The sequence below is a fragment of the Candoia aspera genome, chromosome 8, assembly GCF_035149785.1.
Source record: "Candoia aspera isolate rCanAsp1 chromosome 8, rCanAsp1.hap2, whole genome shotgun sequence".
NCBI lineage: Eukaryota > Metazoa > Chordata > Lepidosauria > Squamata > Boidae > Candoia > Candoia aspera.
The window spans coordinates 3,380,788-3,405,809 of NC_086160.1; the positions used below are offsets into that span (position 1 = coordinate 3,380,788).

At 40.7% G+C, this 25,022-nt stretch overlaps 1 protein-coding gene across 3 annotated transcripts in view; it reads right to left on the minus strand.

Annotated features, from left to right (window-relative positions):
• Positions 1–25,022, minus strand: part of TAPT1 (transmembrane anterior posterior transformation 1) — a 44,299-nt gene that overhangs the window by 1,204 nt on the left and 18,073 nt on the right. Inside the window, exons 4-14 of one of the 3 annotated variants that reach the window (XM_063309628.1) lie at positions 21,423–21,452; positions 16,160–16,322; positions 13,401–13,536; positions 10,586–10,683; positions 10,380–10,449; positions 9,429–9,509; positions 7,170–7,231; positions 6,141–6,200; positions 3,355–3,423; positions 2,910–2,986; positions 1,357–1,517 (exon numbers count right to left, since the gene is read on the minus strand). In XM_063309628.1, coding sequence (XP_063165698.1) covers positions 1,357–1,517; positions 2,910–2,986; positions 3,355–3,423; positions 6,141–6,200; positions 7,170–7,231; positions 9,429–9,509; positions 10,380–10,449; positions 10,586–10,683; positions 13,401–13,536; positions 16,160–16,322; positions 21,423–21,452 — 1,007 coding nt within the window. Of the gene's footprint in view, positions 1–1,356; positions 1,518–2,909; positions 2,987–3,354; positions 3,424–6,140; positions 6,201–7,169; positions 7,280–9,428; positions 9,510–10,379; positions 10,450–10,585; positions 10,684–13,400; positions 13,537–16,159; positions 16,323–21,422; positions 21,453–25,022 lie in introns of all 3 variants that reach the window. The other 2 variants (XM_063309626.1, XM_063309627.1) reach the window with 2 other exon arrangements.

Sequence of the window (25,022 nt, forward strand, 5' to 3'; positions counted from 1 at the left end):
ACCATCTCACCTTCTTGTACGCCTGTATGAAAAACAAGCAAGGAAGTTGTTATATGCTGTTATTCTTCCCTATGGTGGTACACCTGATATGTTTCAAAATGTGTGTCTCATCAAAACCCAAGGCAGTTGAAGCATTCCACGTGGAGTAACTGTACTTGGACTTTCGAACAAAATGGTTATTCTCCTTTGTACCTATCTGTACTTCCTAGAACAGTGTTTCTCAACCTCAGCAAATTTAAGATGAGTGGACTTCAACTCCCAGAATTTCCCAGCCAGCATGGCTGACTGGGGAATTCTGGGAGTTGAAGTCCACTCATCTTAAAGTTGCTGAAGTTGAGAAACACTGTCCTAGAAGAATAAAGCTGGCCACTGCTGTACTCAATGAGCCTCCGTCAAGATAGTCTGACCAGCGAGATTGCTCTTCTTAATTCTATATAGTAGGCAAGGACTTCTCAGCAAAAGCAAAATGTTGCATCAATTATTGCATCAACTCTGGCCAACAACAGCCTTTATTCTGGTTTTCCAGCGGCGGCGAGATGTCACAATGGTATTAAACTGAGCAGAGCCAAATTACTGGGTTTTGGAGGAAGGAGGTAGATTTGGCATTTGGGCCATTATCAAGTTTTGGTGAATTGTTACAACTCCCAGACAAAAGGCAAAAATGGTATTTGGGGAGGGGTGCAGAAGGGATGCAAAGCCTTAGGGCACCCAATTCGTCCTTAAGATCCTCCCAAATGCCTGCAATGCATGCATGTGCACACACAGGCACAGGCCATAAACAGAGGCTCTGCCTGTTGGAGGGGTGGTCTGAGAACTCGAGGCAATAACAGGGGTGCTGTGGGTTCACATGTACTTCACACTCCTCTGTAAACTTTTTCCTAAGGGGAAAAAGATCCAATGCCTGTTTTGTTCAGAACTTTGAAGATTTGGGGCCTCCTTAAATACTACCAGACACTATAAGGTAAAGGTAAAGGTTTCCCTTGACGTAAAGTCCAGTCGTGTCCGACTCTAGGGGGCGGTGCTCATCTCCGTTTCTAAGCCTTTAGAGCCGGCGTTGTCCGCAGACACTTCCGGGTCATGTGGCCAGCATGACTCACGGAATGCCGTTACCTTCCCACCGAAGCGGTACCAATTAATCTACTCACATTTGCATGTTTTCGAACTGCTTGGTGTGCAGGAGCTGGGACGAGCAACGGGAGCTCACCCCGCCACGCGGTTTCGAACCGCCAACCTTCCGATCGACAGCTCAGCGGTTTAACCCGCAGAGCCACCGCGTCCCTGTTACCAGACACTATACCAAGTCAAATAAGATGCCTTTGCTTAATACTGGAGTCAGTATTTTGAGGTTTCACTTACCTTGAGGAGACTTGTACTTGCTCTGTGGTTTGCCAAGAGGTTTTCCTGGGGTGCCAGAAGGAGGTGGGTTGAACAACTTCTCCTCCATGTTTGCTTTTTTGACATAGTGGCAGGACTTCCCCAACAACACAATGCTGTTGAGTACTTTGAGCGATATTAAACTGAAAGCAATAAGCATAGAGGGTTAGATTTCATGGCCTGCACAAGATGGCCTCCTCCAGAGCTTCAAGAGGTCTATCAGGACAACAGATCTGCACTGTTTTATTCCGATCAGCCCTGCTATGCATCAATTAGAAATATAGGACAAAAATATTAGGTTCATGCGAGGCAGCCTGGATTTACTTCAGTAAAGGACTCTCTTTCCTCCAAGAAGGGGCTTCATATGGCTTTGCCTGCCTTGACCAGAGGTGTGTGGACACCTTGTCCAGTTTTTGCAAAGGCGGGCTGAGGCAGACGAAGCAAAGCCAGCAGGGGGCAGGATGCTGCCAGATCCAACTTCAAGGAGGCTTCCTGAGTAATTACCCTGCAGCACATTACTATCATACTCTAAAACCAAGGTGGGTAGCCTTGGTCTCTCTAACATCAACACCCTGTGATGCACGGTGGGTCAGGGGCAGCAGGGCAGGCAAACACGAACGCTCACACATTTCCCCTTCTCTCCACACCCAGCGAGAGGTTTGTGCCTCCCGGGTACAACCAGCTGGACAAGAGCATACTAGCCAAATGATAAAATATTTTATATTTTATGATTTTCCATTATCACTCAATATAAAATTTCCTACTGTAATAATTTGCCAGTACCTGGAAATCTGAACTAAAACACGAATTGGACATTATAGTAAGGCTATAATACCAAGTGTACCTCCTGGAAAATTAACTCCGTTAAAAGTAGCAGGTTTTGCTTCCAAAATAAAGGTTATGGTGGGTATAATTCTGTGAAAGACACTTTTACCCTCTTCAGAAATTTAACCTTCCAGCAAGAAGCATTTTCATGGCTTGCATTATTGGATTAACACAACCTGAGACTTATCTCAGTCACATGGGGGTTGACTTTTGGGCAGAGAAAACAAACACATAATCAAAAGACTTATTGTTCAGCACCGGACACACAAACATATGGCTCCAACTATTCAGCGGTTTGCAGAATTAATTAGATCAATCACGGATGACTGCAATGAATCATGGCGTCAATTTATCAATAGGTGAATGTTTTGTTTCTTTTTGTTTCTTCTTTTTTTATTTTGTGTACTTTTTCTTTTTCTTCCTTTTTTGTATTTAGTTAATCAAAACCTTTTTAAAAAGCTAAATTGGGGGGAAAAAAAGAAATTTAACCTCTGGGATTAAGCAGTCACTTGTCATGATCAAGAAATGGTCTTTGTTCAATATTTATTTTTTGAGATGTTTTCCATCAGCAGCTATTAACAGCTCTGTTGTGCTAGTATATTTTTAATAATAGCAAAATGTGACTTAATTATGAGGCTTTTTGCATGTTGATTTTTGGCATTCTGATTTTCCTGCAGGTAAGCTTTTCACAACGATTGATTTGCACTTACCCACAATAGAAAAGAATTACACAGCAGTAGGACAAGATCCCTTGAACTTTTACAGAACTTGTAACAACTCTGATGAGCTAGAAAGAGAAATAACAGGGATTGAAATGATTTCTGAAAAAGGATGAGTGTATAATTCTACTAGTTCTACTAATCATTTAAAATATTTAAACATACTTACAATATGTAATATTTATGAAATCCCACGTTCAGTTAATTATTTTAACAGATACTGGATGCGTACAATTTTGTTTCAATAACACACACTCCAACCCAGGGCAGGAAGCCATCTCAGTTTAACCTGAAAATCTTGTTCAGCGCGATCCAAATTTTAAATAAAGACTCAATATTATTTTTATTTTTATTAACTGATATGCTCAGGAAAATATTATTTCATCCTCTGATGCAATTTTCACCAGCTACTATAAAAAAAAAAGATAAAACTTACTAAAACAGCCAGTGGGAGTGGAATAAAGCCCATTCTCCTGGAAACAGAGTCACTGTAATCTGTATATGCCTGGAGAGAGAGAGCAGAACATGAAAAAAGAAACCAGAACTGGCAAAATATTGAAATACTAAGAAGCCTAAGTATGTTTGCGTGTTGCAAATGATTTAGCTTGAAATCACAGACTTACACAGGGAATCAAAAGCCAGTTCACAGCTGGTCAGCAGACTGCCAGATACTTAGTGGTTCAGGGCTGAACTTAGCTGACTTTGAAAAAACTAAGCAAATCAGATCTGGTTAGTGCTTAGATCAGAGAGCATCAGGAAATTACAATCCTGTAGGCCACCCTGAGCAGTTGAAGTACATACGGGAAGAAAGGAATGGCCAGCTATTTCCATAACTGTTGCTGCAAAAATGACAGCAACATGTCCATTTTGTCACTAGGAGAGTTTACTGTTACTCCTAAATTATCTAACACAGGGTAGGCTGTGGAGGGTCTAGTGCAGGATTTCTCAGCCAGGGTTCCATGAGAAGTCACCAGGGTTCCCTGGGAGATCACAATCTATTTAAAAAATTATTTCACATTTAGGCAACTTCACATTAAAGAAGTAAGTTTCATTCTTTATTTTCAGTTTAAGAACACTGTTAATGCATTGATGCAGGCCTACCCATGAAACGAACATAATGATTTTGTAACTTCTGGCCTATATCTGAGCCTGAATGTGCAGGGGTTCCCTGAGGCCTGAAAATATTTCAAGGGTTCCTCCAGGAACAAAAAGTTGAGAAAGGCTGATCTAACAGAAGGTCCTGGGATCATACAAATGAACAGATAGGGCGATGAATGGTTTTAAAACTAGGTTGAACTACTTCATATACAGTTGTAATCAGAATTATTCAACCCCCATTGCAAATCAGGTTGTCAAAATGTACACACTTTCAGCTGTTTGCAGTGAACAAATCAAACAAAAGCAATTGAAACAGCTCAACACAACGAATGCTTCAAGTGGTGTCCCCAAAGTCAACTGAAAATGCAACTTATCATGCCTTCTCCAGTCTCAAAATTATTCAACCCCTTCATGGCAAGCATCTTCAGTACTTAGTAGAGCACCCTTTTGCTGTTATGACCTGCTGCAAACAAGATGCATAGCCAGACACCAGCTTCTGGCAGCGTTCCTGAGGAATCATAGCCCATTCCTCATGAGCAATGGCCTCCAGTTCAGTAATATGCATGGGTTTGTGTGCTGCAACCGCCTTCTTCAAATCCCACCAGAGATTTTCTGTGGGGTTCAAGTCAGGTGACTGTGATGGCCACTGTAGAATCTTCCAGGACTTCTTCTGCATCCAAGTCTTAGTGGAATTTGAGGCATGCTCGGGATCATTGTCCTGTTGGATGGTCCAATGATGCCCAAGCTTCAGCTTCCTTACAGACGGCATGATGTTTTCTCCTAGGATTTCCTGATACTTCAATGAATCCATCTTCCCATCCACACGCTGCAAGTTTCCAGTGCCAGAGAATGCAAAGCAGCTCCAGAGCATCACCGAGCCACCACCATGCTTAACTGTAGGCAGAGTGTTCTTTTCAGCATGCTAAACACAGAAGGCTTCCATGCTAGAACTCCAAGATGTACACCACTACTGACCCAAAAGCACAAGAAAAGTTGGCTCCAATGTGCTCAAAATCATATAAATAAGCCACAGAGGTTTTGGGATTCTGTTCTGTGAAGCGATGAAACAAAACTGGAACTTTTCGGCCCGATGGATCAGCGGTATGTCTGGAGGAAGAAGAATGAAGCATATGCTGAAAAGAACACTCTGCCTACAGTTAAGCATGGTGGTGGCTTGGTGATGCTCTGGGACTGCTTTGCATCCTCTGGCACTGGAAACTTGCAGCGTGTGGATGGGAAGATGGATTCACTGAAGTATCAGGAAATCCTAGGAGAAAATGTCATGCCATCTGTAAGGAAACTGAAGCTTGGGCTTCACTAGACCTTCCAACAGGACAATGATCCCAAGCATGCCTCAAATTCCACTAAGGCTTGGATGCAGAAGAAGTCCTGGAAGATTCTACAGTGGCCATCACAGTCACCTGACTTGAACCCCACAGAAAATCTCTGGTGGGATCTGAAGAAGGCGGTTGCAGCACGCAAACCCAAGAGTATTACTGAACTGGAGGCCATTGCTCATGAGGAATGGGCTAAGATTCCTCAGGAACGCTGCCAGAAGCTGGTGTCTGGCTATGCATCTCGTTTGCAGCAGGTCATAACAGCAAAAGGGTGCTCTACTAAGTACTGAAGATGCTTGCCATGAAGGGGTTGAGTAGTTTTGAGACTGGAGAAGGCATTATAAGCTGCATTTTCAGTTGACTTTGGGGACACCACTTGAAGCATTCATTGTGTTGAGCTGTTTCAATTGCTTTTGTTTGATTTGTTCACTGCAAACAGCTGAAAGTGTGTACATTTTGACAATCAACCTGATTTGCAATGGGGGTTGAATAATTTCGATTACAACTGTAGTATTTTATTCATAGCTCATTACTGCGAGTGAAAACATTTCCTAGGAATATTGGAAATTAAGTTATGCGCTTGTAGCCACAGGGGTGCTTTTGGCAGTCCAACTTCACACAGAGATCCAAGTTACGTGATCTCTCTGATTGCAATTCTCTCCAGTTTCTTCCTAATGTAAAATTAAACTGCAAGTAAATCTAATTAAATGTGCACATTTCCCACTGCTTTCTGGATAAAACCAAGTTCTATGAGCTCATATGTATAAAAACTTCATTCACCACTTACATTTTTCTGCCGACTGCTAACGAAGTCGAAGGCAAGGCTGGCTCTGTATTCACTGTAAACCTGGGAACAGGGTAACATATGCAGATCCTTGTATTAACCCTTGGGCAGACTAGTAGCAGGCGCTTATTATCAGAGAGAAAAGATACGTAAATTTGCATATGAAACCCCTCAGTATCCATGTAGCCAGAAATCAAAATCCTAAGGCAGATGGCAATAAAACCCATTTGGTTGCTTCAGTGGAACTAGGACGGTGGATGTCCTTAAAAGAAGATACAAGAAGATAAGGAGGTCTGTAGATCATCCATTCAAAGGAACCGAGAGGTCTACAAGAACGAAGTTTGTGGGCTCTGGCCGGGGGTCAAACCCCTGGTTGGGCTTGATGTGCCTCTAATGACACCTGGAAGGAAGTTATTTTTGTTACTGATTTGGGCTTTCTTATTTTCTCTTCCTACATGGAGGACAATTCATCTGGGCGACTTGATAAAGAGAATGTACATTCTCCATGCAAGTTTACTAAATTCAAGCAGGAATGGCTCCCTTATATCTATGTATCATTGAGCAAGGCAGATTTAGACATATGGTTTTTAGGACTCAAATAGAAACTAACAACAATTATGAATGTTTGATGCAAAGTTCAAGTATCTAAACCAGTGTTTCTCAACCCTGGCAACTTTAAGATGTGTACACTTCAATTCCCAGAATTCCCCATGCTGGGGAATCCTTAAAATTGCCAAGGTTGAGAAACTCTGGTCTATAATACAAGATGGTGGGAAGAACTCAGTACAGGAGGCTGCTTTTAGGAACCGCCCCGTTCCAAGTGTTTAAGGTATAATTACTTTTTTGAAAAAATAATTTATTTAGTAAGGTATAATTACATTAAAAAAATGTATGGTACGTTTAGCTATTTTTAACCAATGGGAATGACCTGTGCACAGGCGGGAAAGGCAGGGTAACACTTCCCTCATTTCTTCTAGAAAATATAGAGCAGATTTGGTCCGATCAATCAGAAATGTTCTACCATATACTTACATCAGCTGTGATGTCATTGAATTTGGTTATAAAAGCATGTTTCACAATGTCAACGGCAACCTCTGATGCAATCACCATACAGACATCAGGGAACAATACCCACAGATGATCTGTAAAGGGAGGGAGGGAGGGAGGGAATTCACAGAAATCAACTTGGTGTGGAACAAAAAGAAGTGACCAAAAAATAGATGGAATGTCTACAAAGGCAGAATATGCCACATTAGATAGGCTGCTATTTTGCATTCCCCCCACCCTCTAATATATGCAGAGCAGAATCCTTCACAATACACTTTAAATTCTCAGAAGGAAAATTATGCAGGTGAAGCATTCCTCTTTCAATGCAGAGTCATTCAAGGTGTTCAATTTTCTCTTGCTAGACAGCCTCATAAGGCCTTGGGCTTTCAGAGTTTTACAAAGATGGTCTCAGCAGGGTCAAAGGAGCCACTGATTCCTCAATTAAATACAAAACTGGCTCTGCAAATCTCCTTTGGAAAGCTCTCTCTCCTCAACAGGAGCAGACGCTGCCTTTCTCCTCACAAAACATGACAGGGAACTTCCAAGCTGTCAGTGGCTCCTTGAACAGCATTTGCAGTGAGCATCTTTGAGGCTCCAGGAGTGCAAGGGAAACACAGCAGACCCTGTTATATCAAGTCCACAAAGAGTCGTTAACAAACTGGAGGTGGAAACAACGAGAGCAAAGCCCCAAGAAATTATTTATTTATTAAATTTGTATCACCGCCTATCTGCCCCCAAAGGAGGGACTCTGGGCGGTTTACAATAAAAAATGGTAAGACTAGATGAGACTAGTAGAGAAAGCCTAACTGCCATCCTCATTAATCGTATGCAACAAGGCTGAAGGCTCCTTTCTTAAGCTGCTAGGCCTAAGGCTAGACTGCTTTGCAGAAATCAGAGTCTGGAGATTGGTGTTTGTTTCAAAGGTCAGATGCTTTCAAGTCATCATATAAAAGGTTTTAAGGCTAGCTCTCGTGTGGCGCAGAGTGGCAGGCGGCAGTATTGCAACTGAAAAAACTCTCCCCGCGACCCGAGCTCAATCCCAGCGGAAGCTGGATTCTCTCTCGGGCAGCCGTCTCAGGTCGACTCAGCCTTCCATCCTTCTGAGGTCAGTAAAATGAGCACCCGGCTTGCTGGGGAAGGTGACGACTGGGGAAGGCAAAGGCAAACCACCCCGCTCTATAGTCTGCCAAGAGAACGTTGCGAAAGCGGCATCCCCCCAAAGGGTCAGACATGACTTGGTGCTTGCACAGAGGACCTTTCACCTTTCACATGAGTGTGTTGCCCTTCATCCCAGGTCATTACTCTAACAGGAGTAACAGGAAGGAGAAAATGAGACAGAGACGCTAGATATATTTCCCATCCATCCAGTCTTTTTTAACTGCAAGCCACTTGCGAGTGTTCTTCCCAAACAGAATGGTGGTATGAAAATCTAATAATGTGATGATAATAATAATATAACAATGTTCTTATGACCACAGGCTTCTCCCCAGCAGGGCCTCAGAATAAATCAGTATTTGGAGCAAAAGAGTATGTAAGCAGCTAACTCTTTTGTGAAATACCTTTGTACAGATATTTAATTAGCATGCAGGCAAAGTGTGAATCAGGACCAGTCTCCTGGCACTATCAAGGTCCGAAATCTGATCTGCACAAGGGTGAAGCTGCATATATCCAAATAGACCGAGATGAATTGTGCCCTAATGAAAAAGTATGGAGCACACCAAAATACAGGGCCCAGTAACTTGTTAATGTGTCACTTAATAAAGCACTTCAGTAACTTGTAATAGATAGTGTCCTAACAGCCAGGAACCACGCTGAGACGAGGAGCAGGTCTCTAGTGTTTATTACTGCTACATTAGACAGAAAATCCTAACAAACTGAAGAAGCGTGGGAAAAACCCAGACAGATAAACCCCAAAAGTTAAGGCGGGTCTGATCTGTGTCTCTTTGAATGGTTGCTTAATTCCTCAGTACTACGCATGCGTTTTCCCCCCTGGATAGAGGCCCCCTCCTGCTCGCCATCAGTACTCATGACAGATCGAATTAAAATTATCTACCAGAGAGAACCCAAAATCCAATCACAATACAAGGACAGGAACTAAAGAATAAAGTGAAAAATAAATAAAATAAAATAATATAAAGTGAACAATCTTATTTTATTATAGCCACAGAAAACTAGATGACTGACAATTAATATGAACATGTTTAGAGTATTTCATTTCAATATTTGTTTCAAAGTAGACTTTACCTGGGTTCCATGAAAATTGTTCCATATTTCTTAGGCAAACTATCAGCAACAGCACATAGTTGGTGAATCTCTCTTTGATATCTAAAATGATGACAATAATAACAGTAATAATCTCTTAATTCTACAGGAGTTTCCATTTTCCTAAAGGCCTGCTATACTGAAGACCCAAAAGGAAGACAAACAGACCACCCATAATTTCATGTATGTTGGTTTTGCTAAGAAAAAAGAATCAAATACAGGTAGTCCTCGCTTAACGACCATTTGTTCAGCAACCGTTCAAAATTAGACGGTGCTGAACGAATGTACTTATGCCTGGTCCTCAAATTATGGTTGGCGTAGTGTCCCCACAGTCATGTGATCAAAATTTGGGCGCTTGGCAGCCACCAACACTTACCAGTGCAGGGACGCTTCAACTCCTCCCACCTGCCTATCTCCCCGTCTCTGCCCTTTTGGCCACCCTGCCCTCCACTACCCCCAGCTGACCTTCGCTGTGTTCTTTCTCCTGCTGCTGATGGGGCATGGCCCGGCCTGGTCCTTTGAGAGGCCGCTGCTAGCTGGGCAAGACCTTCTTCCCAAGGCTGCTCCCAACCTTCTCGCAAGGCTGCGTAAGATCTGACAAGGCCGTGGGAATGCCACCGGGTGTGACTTCAAGAAGGCCGCATGCGGCCAGCAGCGGCCTCGCAAAGGGCCGGGCCAGGCGTGCCCTGTCAGCAGTGGGAGGAAAAGGACAGCGAAGGTCAGCTGGGGGCGGGAGGGGTGGAGGGCAGGGCGGCTTGCATGCCCTCCTGACCCTGGCTGCAGCCACCCCTGGCCTGGCTGTCCTCATGCAATGCTGTGGCAGCCAGTTACCCACCCGCCAGTCTGCTTGCAAGCTGCTGGGGACTTAACAACAGCAATGGAGACTGCAGGGAATGAATGAATGAATTGCTATCACACCATAAATAAACGTACCACTGTTTGACATCTGAAACAAGTTGTTCTTCTCAAATTTCTTGAAAACACTTCCCTTTATTTCCACAAACTGCAATTTAAACAAAGCAACATTCCCATTTTAGAAAAATCTGGATTTAAAAAAAAAAATCTACAAAAACAAATGATTACTTCTTAAAAACAGCAAGTGACAGGTAAGACATGTATTAGGTCTTTCCAACACTTACATTGTTAGACATCATGATAGTAAGAAGTGATTTATTGTGGGAGTTGAAGGCTACATTGAGTGTTGTTGCTTGGACCATAATAAGGATAGCATGCAAGACTGTAGTCACATATATTAAGGAAAAGAATTTTACAAGAAAATATTAGTCTGAACTTCAAGATCCCCCTCAATAATCAGTACAGGCTGAAATTTCATCAAGCCGTGCTAAACAATAATCTCAAAGTTCCCTTTAACTACTGATTCAAGCATGCAGTTAACTTCCCTTCTTCAATGCATGATTCAAGTGAAGTTGCCGAAAGAACTACTATTCTTATGACACAACCCTAAGGAAGGGGTTGTGCATGGGAGTGAATATTGGCCACTAAATAGTAATCAAATACACAACAGACTTCTTTTTGCTAGCTGTAGACTTCTCACATTTATACATATTTCTAAATCAGCTTTCAAAATTCTCCTACATTCAAATTTTCTACATTTGAAAAAAAAAATCTGGCTAGAGTATATAAAAGTTTGTGTGGTGGGATAGGTGAGAAACAACAGCAGCAACAACAACTGGCTTCAGTTACTGATTCACGAGCCAATCCAGACTGGGAATGACTGGTTGGTGGCACAAATATTGATTTCTCCTTTGCATTAGATGATAAAAATACCTGTAAGAAAGCTGCTATGATATATAGCAAACGAAATCAAAGAATCTACAAGACTCCTGAAAGCGTATACATCTTTGTAATAACATGTTCATCATTTGTATAAAGTTCAATGTCAAACTGAGTTATTTCATTAAAGAATTTAAAAGTCTTTTTTCTTCTTCCCCTTTTTATCCCCAAATACCCCTCTGCCATAGAAGAGGCTTAAAGGTTACAATCCTACTGAGCACTGAGCAAGTTACAAAGTTTAACAGTGCATTTGCTTTAAACACAAGCAGGTCACTTATCTGCTCAACATACAAGCAGGTGCAGTCCCTTCCAAGCCACCTATGTCCATACAATTGTGGAGGACAACAGTGATGTGCAAATCCTTTGAAATCAACCCTACTTTCCCCCCCCAAACTCACACAGCAACTTCCCTATCTGTTCCTGGCCGCGTCTGAATATGCCAGGCACACCTGGCCGCTTTGGTGTGCTGGAAAAAGCAAGGTGGCCTTGCCTTAATATATACACCAAAGGAGACAGTCAGGAGTAGCTGATGCAACTGTACGAGTCTGGAAAAGATACAGCCGTTTTAATGATATCTGTTCATTGCAAAGCATGTCTCTTGAAGGATTTGCATAGCCCTAACGGATTATTCTACTGTGATGAAAACGTCATGTGAGAGCACTTTTTATCAGCCTTATAATTTATTTTTACACTTTAAGTAAATACAGAGGCTGCTTTTTCACATGACCCCCTCATATGACCTTACAATAAAATATGATACCAAAGCAAAGATGCCAATAAAACAATTTAAATAATAAAACAAGTGAAAATGTTACCGACAGAAAAAGGCCAAACAACAGAAATATACAGCACGATCAAGCCAGCATACCAAATATACCTCCCCACCAAAAAAAAGGGAGAAAAGTTGCAAATTTCTTCATGCAAGGGAAGAACGAGAGCGCAAGCCAGAGAACTATGCCATGCTTCTTTTTGTATTGCCAAAACTTGATTTGGGATTACCCATCTTATCAGCTCTGACGATGACGCACATGGCTGAAACGGAGTTGGGTTTGCCACCTTCAGAAGAAACTGGTATTACCACAAGTCCTTTAATTATTAGGTTGAGTGCCTCTTGATGACTTATCACAGAAAAGTTGGGAAATTAAGCAAGTAAGGGATGGAAAAACGGCTTTTATTCACCGGCATTAATCAAGGCAGCAGTGAGGAAGAGCCTTCAGTGCTAAATGTTATAACTGCAAGGCAACCTATTAGAAGTGAGTTTCAAAGGCCTGAATCCTTACCAAGATGTCTCTAGTGCACACCAACATCATTCATCATCCAAGAACGATCCGTGACATATTTATTTATTTATTGGCAGAAGGAGAGCTTTAAATAATCTTTAAAGGCCTTATCTTTTAAGAACCAAGTTCTCTGAATTAGTATTAGCAACATACAGCTTTAGCCACAGCTGGTGAACAAGCTGGACCTTGAAAAAACACTTTTAGCCAGAGCCAACCCATATCTCTGACAGCAACGGGACTGGAGCCCCCCCCCCCCCCCCCGTTGAACAGTCCAGGGGAATAATAACCCATCCACACCAGTTTTTCATGCCTATGCAGGCTTCCCAACACACAGGACTCGTTTCAGGGAAAGGTTCAGCTCCCCTTCTTGGATTCCAAATCCAGACAACTACCCAACAGTTCCATCAATTCTCTAGGGTCTTTTGTTGGAAAGGACAGCTGGTCAATTTTCAAGACTTTCATTTTCAGTTTGAAAGAACAATTCACTGAAACTATCAAAACAGCTCCTTAAACTTCTGATTACTTAGAACTTTCCTTTGTAAAGGTTCGGAATAACTATTCTATCCATATTGACCATTGCTGCTTCTTTTACGGTCATACAGCTATCTAAGGAAAGGAGAACCGGTGATGCCTAGATTTGTTTGTACAGTGGAATGAAGACATTGGCTCATAAAAGTGCAAATCCTAGGAAAGACAGTCGGTACAGAGAAAATAAGCTGTTAGTTCAATATTGTTTTGCAAACCAAGGTTTTTCAATTCACTGCTTTAAAAGAGCTCCTGTTTTCCCTATCAGGAATTCGTTGCCTTCTCTATACAACACCCAAGATTTTATAGGTATTTGGAAGTACATGACCACCCTGAAATGAACACAAAAGGATACAGACATACAGCACTGCCATGAAGAAGTGGGGGATGACCCCTATGTGTGCCGCTTTCCTTTCCTTTGGCTCCGTCGCAGTCCAGTAGAGAGCATCCAAGATATCTTGTCCAAAAGATGAAAACAAACGATCGGCTACCTAGAGAGATGTATGTGTGTATCAAAAGTGTATTTTAATTTTGCAGCTTGTTTTCTCTAAAGCAAAAATTATTTGACTTCAGGGCCGTAATGCAAATCCATTTGAAAGTTAAGGTTATAGCAACAGTGCATGTCAGAACTTCTGTGTTCACCATTTTGGATTATTACGTTACTTATTGCATTTTTTTACACATCAGCATTTAAGATAAATATCCCCAGGATCAGTCAGAACAAAATCAGCACAAAGTTTGTGCCTAGTACCTTAGTACGAAATTTTTACTGGCTGTGGGAACCCTGTTTTTCAGCCTTCTGGCCTAGTTCTGCCATTAAGCATGCACAATCACTTTCACAACTCATTTCAACTTCATTATGCTTTGTGTTGATTATAATAATTGTTCCACGAATGTAACTTTAGGAGAATGCACTCCTGTAGTTTTTCTGCTATGTTAGGCTGGATGTAATTATGCATTAGTTTCTTTCTAGCTTTCCACTTAGAGAAACTAAATCTACCTTTCCTCAGGAACCCTACTACATACTGGCCATAGCATGATGTTCAAAACATATAATCATATTCTTTGGCACTGGTCACAGGTAGCACCAACTAGATCTATTAAACTCAAACATGCAACCCAGAAAGTATCCAAAAGTCCCATGTGGCTGTGGATCAGAGGGAGTATCAGCAGTAGAACAAGCCTGTAATTAACCAGGCAGCCTTAACAGACACCCTTAATTTAGATCCATATGGAAATACTGGCCGTATTGGGTGGACACACCTGCTGAAACTGCGTACTAAAGCAAGGGTAAGTGGGCGGGTGGTGTGAAATATTCAAGTCCATCAGTATTATCAGGAGTGGACCAACCAAAAGCTAAAGCAGACCCAGAAAGACAGCCATTTCTGGAGCTGTTTGCCTCAGATATGATTCCATAAAGCTGCTTGGAGCGCAATTGCAGCACCTGCTGTTGTGGGGAAGCACCTGTGATCCTGGAACAAGGCACGGAGCCTTCAATCAGATGCCAACAGGAGCTGCATTCCTGCTTCAAAGTAACTTTTCAGAATCAAATCCCAAACATTTTGGGAACTTCTGTTTAGCTCCTTCTCTGGTATCGTTCCATCAGGAAGTACTTCATGAGCAAAACTGGAAACATGGCAATTTAATATTTTCAATTTTAATAATGTTTTAAGTGGTTTCTTGTTAGCTACCTCAACTGCCACAATCATGGTAGAACAATGGGATAAAAATGTAATAATAATGTAATAAATAAAGCAATAAAACTTCTCACCTTTTGTACAAGCTCAAGGAAGCATGCATAGCACCTCCTCCTCCCACTGTTTCCCATAACAGCAGCAGCATGTTGGGCTGAGATAGTATGACTGGCTGATGGTGGACCAGAACCCGGTGCCAGCCCCACATCCTAACCACTACACCATGCTGGCTGTTGTCTTTTCCCTCAATCTGCAGCTCTGCGTGATTGTGGTCAAGGATGCATCTAGTTTACAGACTTGTCAAGAGGTACCACTTTAGCACCCTCATGCATGTTGAATCCCCCTTTAACCTTTGAACCTCTGCATAACTCTAAAAAAGGCATAGAGCAGAAGATGGATTCTTCCTGACTGAAGTAAGAGTAATAATTATTGGCCCCAAGCGGAAGACAGAATTCACTTGTTCACCCAAAGAGTTTCTTTTTCCCTTGAATGTGATTGAGATAAAAATCAAGACTGAGCTCTTTTCCACTCACTGTTTGACCCTGAATTGAGTCACTGTCAGAATCATCTATTTCACAAAGGCTCTATATTGATAACCCTCTAAATGTTCACAGAAAGGGTAATTATTATTCTTCCTGTTGCTATTACTAATGCCAATAATTCAAATCCTTTGTAAAACTGAAGGAATTAAAAAGCAGTTTGCTTTAAGACACCATTCATAGGGAAAAGAACTCCAAAATCCTATACCTGTGGCTAAATGTTTGAGTGCTTCTCAAGTAGTTAAGAACTTATTTACGAAGTTCCTAAATACTGTACTATGAATTATCTGTTACTCTCTTGGTATATACTGTATATCAAAGTTTTCAAATAACAAATACTTTTTTTTAATAACATTGTACAGGTAGTCCTTGGTTAATAACCATTTGTTCAGCAACTATTCAAAGTTACGGCAGCACTGAATGAGGAGACTTATGGCTGGTCCTTGAAGTTGCATCCGTCTCAGCGTCCCCACATGATCGGGATGTGGGCGCTCTGCAACCAGCTCACAATTACGAAGGTTGCAGCATCCCACGGTCACGTGATCACCATCTGCAACCTTCATTGCCAGCTTCCAACAAGCAAAGTCAACGGGGGAGCTGGCAGGAGGTCGCAAATGGTGATCACGTAACTGCACGATACTGTGATCGTGTGGGTTTTGCCTAATAATGGCAATTGAGACTGCTGTTGTAAGTTGGTGCAGTCACAGGGTGTCACGCTTTATGACTCTGTTGCTTAGTGATGGAGTTCTCTGTCCCAATTACTGTTGTTAAGTGGGGACTACCTGTATTTTTAACATGGTGGAAAAGGAATTACAACAAGGCTTTGACATGTCAAGGAAGACTATGTGCTTCCATAATAGTTTTACTCATCATCTACTTACCTCAAGCATATTATAGATGATGTAGAGTTTAATCACAGATTGTCCTCTAATCAGGTGGTACATCATGGAATAGTCAACATAGTGCATCATGAAGTAGCAAATTACAAGTATTACGCCTTTGAAAATATCACACACCTGGGCTGGCTGCAGCAGGCGTCTATCACTGAAACATAAAATTACGCAAAATAAAGAGTACATTTGATACAGATGCAGCCATCTATTACTAAATAAATTAGCTTCTCTAGGGAAAGGAACACCCCCCATGGCCCTCTGAGCAAGATGCCTTCTCACAGAGCAGCTGCTTGGGCTGCCTCTTCTTCAACTGGCAGATCCCTTTCCGTTAGTCTAACAGGGTGAGACGGATGGAAGGGAAAAAGCAGCTGGTTCCTGTTTTTCTGACCTGTTTCTATTTTAGAAGCTTTTTAACTTTTACTTGTGTCATTTAGAGGCTGCTAGCCTCAACTGAACAAACCACTTAGGCCCTTTGGAGATGAAAAGTTAATAGTCTATTAGTTTTAGAGACATATATATGAAGAGTTAACTAAGCACTAAGATTTTAGTAGGAAAACTTGTTTTGAATTACAAAATTGTATCACCTTTACTTTTAAAAGTCAGAAATCCAAATATGAAGCTCATTTTACTACAAGGAATTATAGTTCGAAATTTTGTGGCTTTTTCCTGATGGCTCAGAATCTTTTGTAGTATTTTCAAGAGCAATTAATTCTTCACTCAAGGATCCACACGGTGTCCTGGGGCCCTAAGGATTTATTAAGAGACTGGCTTATCTAAGAGAAGAGGCAGATACAGTGTGGAGCTGTCCCAAATGCCAGGAGAGGAGAGGTTGGGTTTTGATAACAAAATGGATGCAGAAACTTTCTTCCACCTTATCCTGCAGCCCTTGTCTCACTGATCTTCAGTATGAGATTCTATCTCAACTCCGCAAAAGTCACAACAGTGATACTGGAAAAGGACAGCAGGCAGGCAAAAACTTTAGCCCTCCTCTTGGTATACTTTTCATTTTTACATAAACCAGAATTCCACAATAACATTTGCTGGGCTCCAAGTCTGACCAACCAAAACAAGCTCTTCATGCCACACTTCTGCCTTTACATCACAATTAAGGACAGAGGCAATTTGCTGTCAATTGTTAGCCTTTACTCCTCCAAACATTGGCTCCTTTAACAAAATTTTAAAATATTATCTAAGTCAGTGTTTCTCAACCTTGGCAACTTCAAGATGTTTGGACTTCAACTTCCAGAACTGTTGAAGTCCGTACATCTTAAAGTTGCCAAGGCTGAGAAACACTGATATAAATTATATCATATCTGATAAATATAAAAACTCATTCACACAGTAGAGTTAACTATCACAGAGTAGATTGCTATGAAAATACGTGTAGAAAAATCAGTGGAATTATACAGCTACTCTGAAATGAATATGAAGATTTCGCCAACACTCACTTCAGATCATCCCCAATAGCCAAAGCTATCCTAAGTAAATTCTACACACAAACAGTGTCAATTCCAGCTACTGGTTAAGATTACATGTAGGTGCAATGCTGACCGCAAATGAAATGAACATGAGCGCAGACATAAATATATACACACAGGAAGAAATACAGTTCAGCAAGAAACAATGTCAAGGTCACAGAACAAGGAGGGTAGCCCCTCCATTTCAGCAGGTGTTATGCAGCATCCAAGATCCTGGATGTTCACATCGACCCCCAGTAACACCACGTCCATCTTGTGAAGCTACTACAAACCATGATTTTTAAAATTCAAACTTTATAGTAAGTTATGGTTTGGAGAAACACCTGAATTCTGCCAAATGAATTAGATCAGGGAATGTATCCTACTGAAGAGGCTTCTCTACCAACCTCTTATGTTTGTGAAATTAACTAGAGGTAGTCCTTTTTTAGTGACCACAACTGGGACCAGCAACTCAGTTGTTAAGCGAAGTGGTCACTAAGTGAAACCAAGACTGTGCTTATGATCTTACTTCAGCTTTCCTTTGCTTTACAGACCTGTAAAGTTACTTCTTCATCACCAAAATAACTGCAAATGGTCACTGTATGAGGCAATCACTAAATGAGGACTACCTGTAGTAGCAATATAATAATAATAATGATAATAAATCATGCCCCTGATCCACACAGACTCTATTCACCAAGGAACATAGGTGGGTGTGAAATGTTGCAAGTACACCAGACAGCTGAAGAAAAAAAAAGGCCATTGGAAGAATATCTGAAGGACAGTGAAGAAGTATCAGGCTCCCTTCTCTTGGTTCGCCTGCCATTAGAAGTTTCTACAGGCGTTAGCTGGCTTCACACATTCACCGCATTCCCAGACAACCAACCCATGTTAGCTTCACATTCCTTTGCCCCAGGCATTTCAGCCAAGGATGCTTTGAACTGCTGATAAGGCACCTGCATTGTTAATCACTTTAATGAACTGCCAAGATGGGAGGGGGAAACTCAGGAGTGAGAACCAGCTTGTTTGCGAGACAGGGAGGAGGGATGAGATCAGAGGAGGGAAAGAATCACTTTGAATGTCTTGGCACCAAATTCTCACTTGGAGCTTTGGCTACTATCTTGTGTTAACTGGATCCTCAATACAGAATTCTTTAAGCTTCCTGATGAACTTTCTGGAGATCTTGGTACTGGGATCATCACAAGAAGATGCACTGAAGCTAGTAGACCATGAAGGCTTACTGAATACCAAAGAAACCAAACTGGCCTATAAGAAAGACCAAATGAGGAATAGAAAAGAGATATGGCAAGGCAAAGTATTACATGGCCAGTACATTAAAAAAAAACAAACCAGGCAAAGCAGATAACAAGACCTGGCAATGGCTAAGAGCAGGAAAGCTGAAGAAAGAGACAGAAGGGCTAATTCTGGCTCCACAAGACCAAGCCTTAAGAACAAACACATTCAAAACCAGAATTGAGAAGAGAGCAACAGACAGCAAATGCCCTCTCTGCAAAGAAGCTGAGGAAACAGTGGACCATCTAAGCTGCTGCAAGAAGATCACACAGACTGACTACAAACAATGGCATGACAAAGTAGCAACAATGGTACATTGGAATATCTGCAAGAAATACTACTTGCCTGCAAGCAAGAACTGGTGGGACCACAAAACAGACAAAGAAAATGAAGAAGCTAAAGTGCTCTGGGACTTTAGAATTCAGACAGACAAGCACCTGCCACACAACTCCTCAGACTTAACAACTGTTGATAAGAAAGACAAAAAAGGTCTGGGCAGTGGACACTGCAATACCGGGAGACAGCAGAAGAGAACGGAAAGAACTGGAGATAGAAGTAGAACGACTGTGGCAAAAGAAAGCAAAGGTAGTCCCAATAGTAATAGGTGCCTTGGGTGCAATCCCAAAACATCTGGAGCACCACTTGAACACCATCGGTATTGACAAAATCACCGCTGGTCAACTGCAAAAGGCAGCTTTACTTGGAACAGCTTACAACCTGCAATGATAACTTTAATATTATTAAACAACATCTGCCTATTCCAGGTCCTTGGGAAAGACTCAATAGGTGGACAAAAATCCAATCTAAACATCTGGCTGACTGTGTGATCAACCATGATGATGATGATGATGATGATGATGATGATAATAATACGAAACTGCATGAATTGTACTAGAGGCAATGTAAATCTGAAAATACATAAAAGAAAAACACCACTTTTATAACTTTCAATTAGACTCTTCTCATTTACTACAAGAATGAATATATTTGATAATAAAACGTTTATTTTAATTTATCAATTTAATTTAATCTATTCATTTAAGATCAGAACAGTGCAAGCAATGGTATACCCTGTGACACTCTATAGAAGGAAAAGTTGGACTTGAAGAAGCAAGGTAGGAAGAATATTGACACTTTTGAACTTTGTTGTTAGAAAAGACTCTTGAAAATACTGTGGACAGCCAAGAGAACAAACCGATGGATCATGGAATAAATCAACCCTAAGTTCTTACTTGAGGCACAAATGACCACGCTCAAATTATCCTATTTAATGATAATGAACACACAGCAGCCATCACTTGAACACATCCAGTGCACAGGAGACCAACATTTCTCTAGCAATTGACTCCACTAAACACCCTAGCAGACATGAAGATCAAACCTGTTGCCTTTTTTCTACTTTAAAATTTTTTTTTTTAAAACAACGCTGTTAAGGAATATGAAAGTTTGTGGCTATTTATAAAAGTCTGGTTCATCCAATAAAACTATTGCCTAGGAAATTTTGAATTTTCAACAATATAGTAACGTTATTAACAATGCAGCTATATTGCAATGGTTTTAAGGTATCAACCAAGAAAGACTGCTGAGGATTTGATTTAAGCCCCATTAAGCTATGATGATAGCTAGAACTTTTTTTGCACTTGGGATGTGGGACATGAGAAGGAACATAAACGAAAGAAATAAGCTTGTAGGAAATTCTAACATCCATGGTTTCAACCTTGGCTGTAGCTTTAGTAACTGACTCTGAAGGGAGAGTAAAGGAAGTTCTGCATATGGTGTTTCAACCCACCATTGAGAGTCTGTGAAGTAAGTAAGAAAAAGTAGCTACCTGCATCCTTATCAAAGCCTATCCTTAAATTTATGTCCCCCAAGCTTCGCCATTTGTACATTCCCATTCCTCCCTCAGCGTAACCGGTTGCACTGTGAGTATGCCTAGTTTTTGCAAATCCTTCTTATTGCAAACACCTTGAAAAATCATCACTGGAAGAATCTGAAAATCTGAAACAAGACAGGTAAACTTATTTCCTCTCTATGCCTAAGAAAAAGTGGTTTGAATGTTGTAGCATTAGAGGAAGTGGAATAACATAATTAGACCTGAACCGGCTTAGGCTCCCACTTTGCTTGAATATGCCAGCAAATACAGTGCCCACACAACCAACCTCATCTATAATGTTAGCTGGGATTCACATAGTTCATTTTCAGGAGATTCTACGATTTAAGAGCATAGCCTGTTTTCACATTACATGAGATGGTAAAATATTACACCCAAAAATGTAATGTGTGAATGAGAACACATGCATTGTATTCACAAGAGCTTTGTTACAGTACCCACATGATAAATGAAAGCACCATGGGAAGAAGTTTGGGGAAGTTTACAGCATGCATTTTTTATAAGAAGCATTTAAATAAGCTAGTAAGTTCTTTTCTCAGTTGCAGCACATCCGCCAACATGCGCCCATTCAGCCAAACAACATGCTGAGAAAAAATAAATAAATACCAACCTCATCCTTAGGCCCATCCTTAGGTGACAGCTGTCTCAAAACAAACATGGTAAAATGAGACAATGTGGGACAATTAAATCTTAAAACACTTTCCCTAAAAAAATTATCTTAAAAGTAACTGCCAGCTCATTATTTCAACAGGTAATGATACCCCTTATTTAAAACCATTAATTATATTTTACCTTATTAAGTCAGAGATTACAAACTGTGATGGGAGCACTTGGCTTCATGTAAGCCAGAAATGAAATGCCAAAGCTGGCATGAGAGAAGATGAAGGGCTAAATGAAATTAAATAATATGAAAGGACAAAAGAAAATTTTTGTTTCCAGTTTTAGAAACACTTTTTAAAATGAAGCTAAGGAATGCCATCTAAATCCAATGACATGGTCCAATGTGCTGCAGAGTGCAAGCTGAGGTTTGTAAAACAGTTCATCTTTCCTAAATGAAAGAAATAAGCTTGTAGGAAATTCTAACATCCATGGTTTCAACCTTGGCTGTAGCTTTAGTAACTGACTCTGAAGGGAGAGTAAAGGAAGTTTTGCATATGGTATTTCAACCCACCATTGAGAGTCTGTGAAATAAGTAAGAAGAACTAGCATTTTACATCTGAGCTCTTTAAACGTAATTCTGAACTGTACTTTCAGTGTTTGTGTGAACAAAGGCCATTCTGCCTTAGCAAATTCTCTACAGATTCCCATCTCAAGCCCCACCTCAATTTTGGAGGGCCATCCAATTTTAACTGTGGCTTTTTTGAAAGCAGAGAAGGCTGCAAAAAGGCAGCCCTATTTAAATAAGCATTTCATTATTATTTTGCTACAAGACTACAATATTCCCAAGACAATATCCACAGTCTTTATTGCCAACTGTTTTAAGCGGCCTGAAAACCAGTAACAACAACAAAAGCAGATTTTTTACATTACAGGTGACCTTGCAGATTCTCATTTACCCAGTATGGTTAAAAACATCCCAGGAGCTTTGACTAGTACAACTTCCAGCAAAACCAAAAATTACAAACTTCCCCCAGAAACCGGCAGGACAACATAATCTTAAATGAAACGTAACAACTATTTCACTAAGTTTCTCAGTATGTCTAAAAGGAGGTTCTAGAGTTACTGCAAGAATGTTAATTTCTCTTTAGTGTCTTGACCATTTAGGATCAGGGAAAATGGATAAAGGCAGGTACGCTGCTCAAAATCTGACTTCCTGCATTTCTGACAGCCACAGCTGCCCACGCACGCCGCCTACGGAGGCCCCAGGGGTTCAGCGTTAGCATAGAATAAAAGCCGGATTCTATACTCACCGTGAAGATGCTCTGTGTGACATCACATTCCATCCTATAAAGGAAGTGAAAGTGCTCTCCCCACAGTCTGATTTACAAGAAATAAAAGAGAGAGAGAGAGAGAGAGAGAGAGAGAGAGAGAGAGAGAGGTTGTCATGTAGCTACACTACGTATCTTACTCATAGGGAAAAGAGGGAACGTGATTTGGGCCCCTTTGTTTTCCCCCGCGCAGCAGACAGATTGCAACAGGGAAAGGGTCTTTATTCCAGATGGAAGGAACCAGTCATTCTGCCTCGGGAAGAATTTGCAATGAACTCCAGCAAAAAAAGGAGTAAAATCAAAGTCTGATCCTGGATGAACTTAATTGTCGAGGTATACACTACCTACCCCAAAAATGAAATGCCTCCACGTAAGAAAAAAATTATAAGCTTGTTTACAAATATATACAATATTGCTCTGGGTAATGGTATACAGACATCACAAAGAAGGTAAAACTAACCCACATATTGGAGTATAGTCATTATGGGGTTACAGGAACCTGACCAAGCTAACGCTTAATCTTGGCACACACATAAATAACCTTAATGGGGGGGGGAGATGGGCGGTGATAAATTTGATTAATAAATAATAAATAAATAGAAACAAAAACATCTTCCCAAAAGAAATATAAAATACGTAGCGGAGGTAATCCACATTTTTTAATTATAAATAAACTAAATAGACTAAATAAAGCAAAGCTGATTCTAGTATTTATTATAGAGTTCTGGTTTAGGGAAGAGATAAAGAGTAAATAATGATGCCTTTTGGAGAGGACAACTTTTCCCCAAAGACTGATTTAAGGCAGCACTTAGAGAAAGTATGACTTTTGGGTAGCATTTCTATTTATATGACAAAAAGTTTATCTTGCTAGACCAAGTCTGTTATCTGAAACAACATCTGGCTTGCAGAAGTAGGTGGTGCTGGGGGCCTGATACACCACTCTTGATTCTTTTGGGATGTAGCCATATATCCTCAGGCATCAAAGCATACCGGAAAGGTTTCCCTAACAAAAACTTCAAATACCAGTGCAAACAGAAGTAACTTTTAGCAAGTAATCATCATTGCTAGCCAAATGATAGAAATATACAGGTAGTCCTTGTTTAGTGACCATAATGTGGACCTGCAACTAGGTTGTTAAGCAAAGTGGTCACTAAGTGAAACAGAAACTGTGCTTATGATCTTACTTCAGCTTTCCTTTGCTTTACAGACCTGCAAAGGTTGTAAATGTGAGGATTGGTCGTAAAGTTACTTTTTCATCACCGTTGTTAACTGCAAACGGTCACTGTACAGGGCAGTCGCTAAATGACTACCTATATCTGGCTGCCTTAAAAACTCAGAATCTCAAAAATTTGAACCTATTTTCTCAATAAATTATAAACCAAAGCACACAAAGAGATTAATTGTAAAGAACATAGAACAGTCCCACCTATGAATCAGTCTCCCTGTTTATAGGTAAGCTTAGGAGACAGAATACAGAAATAAGGATACAGGGAGAATTTACATCCTTCATATTGTTGTAAATAAGGATCAGCATCGAACTAGGAAAGGATGTTTAGGTTTTTGGAACATTTTAGCATGAAATAATATATAGCGCCTGATTTAAATAATTTACAAGAGGCAAAAATAAATGAAGTACAAGGAAAGAGTTATAGTGCACTTAATCTCTCTGTTGAGATCTTGGAAAAAAATAGAATGAAGGGAGGAGCACTTTTAGTTTCCACATAGAATGGAATATGATGCGGTGTCTAAAGGAATTATTTTTCAAGCAGCTCAGTCCAAAGAGAATATCCACACAGAGACTGGAAAATGAGCAACCACCCTCAACAGATTTAGCTATTTTTGTGCTTCATTTCTGAAAATGGCAGTCGTTAAGCATACCTACCTACATTATGGAATGATACCTTTTTCTATTGCAATGTTTATTGTTAAAAACCATGGACCGTTCAAGAAAACTAAAAAGCACCGAACTTTTATTTACAGCAGCAAACAATGATACAGAGGAGTATTCCACAGATGAATTAAGCACTAAATAAGACCAAATCTGAAACATTTATGAAATAGTCAGACACTATCAAAAAGGGATTTTGAGCAGAGCAGCTAATAGATACGCCGGGCTGCATCCACGTTATTTATCCACTGATGGAATCGCATCCCTCAACAACACAGATTCTTACTCCATCCCAATCTCTAAAATCTATTCTGGGATGCTGGGGAAATCTTGCAGAATAGATCTGCAATACAAAATGGGAATGGGGAGGAGAGCAGAAATCGCCGAACTGTTA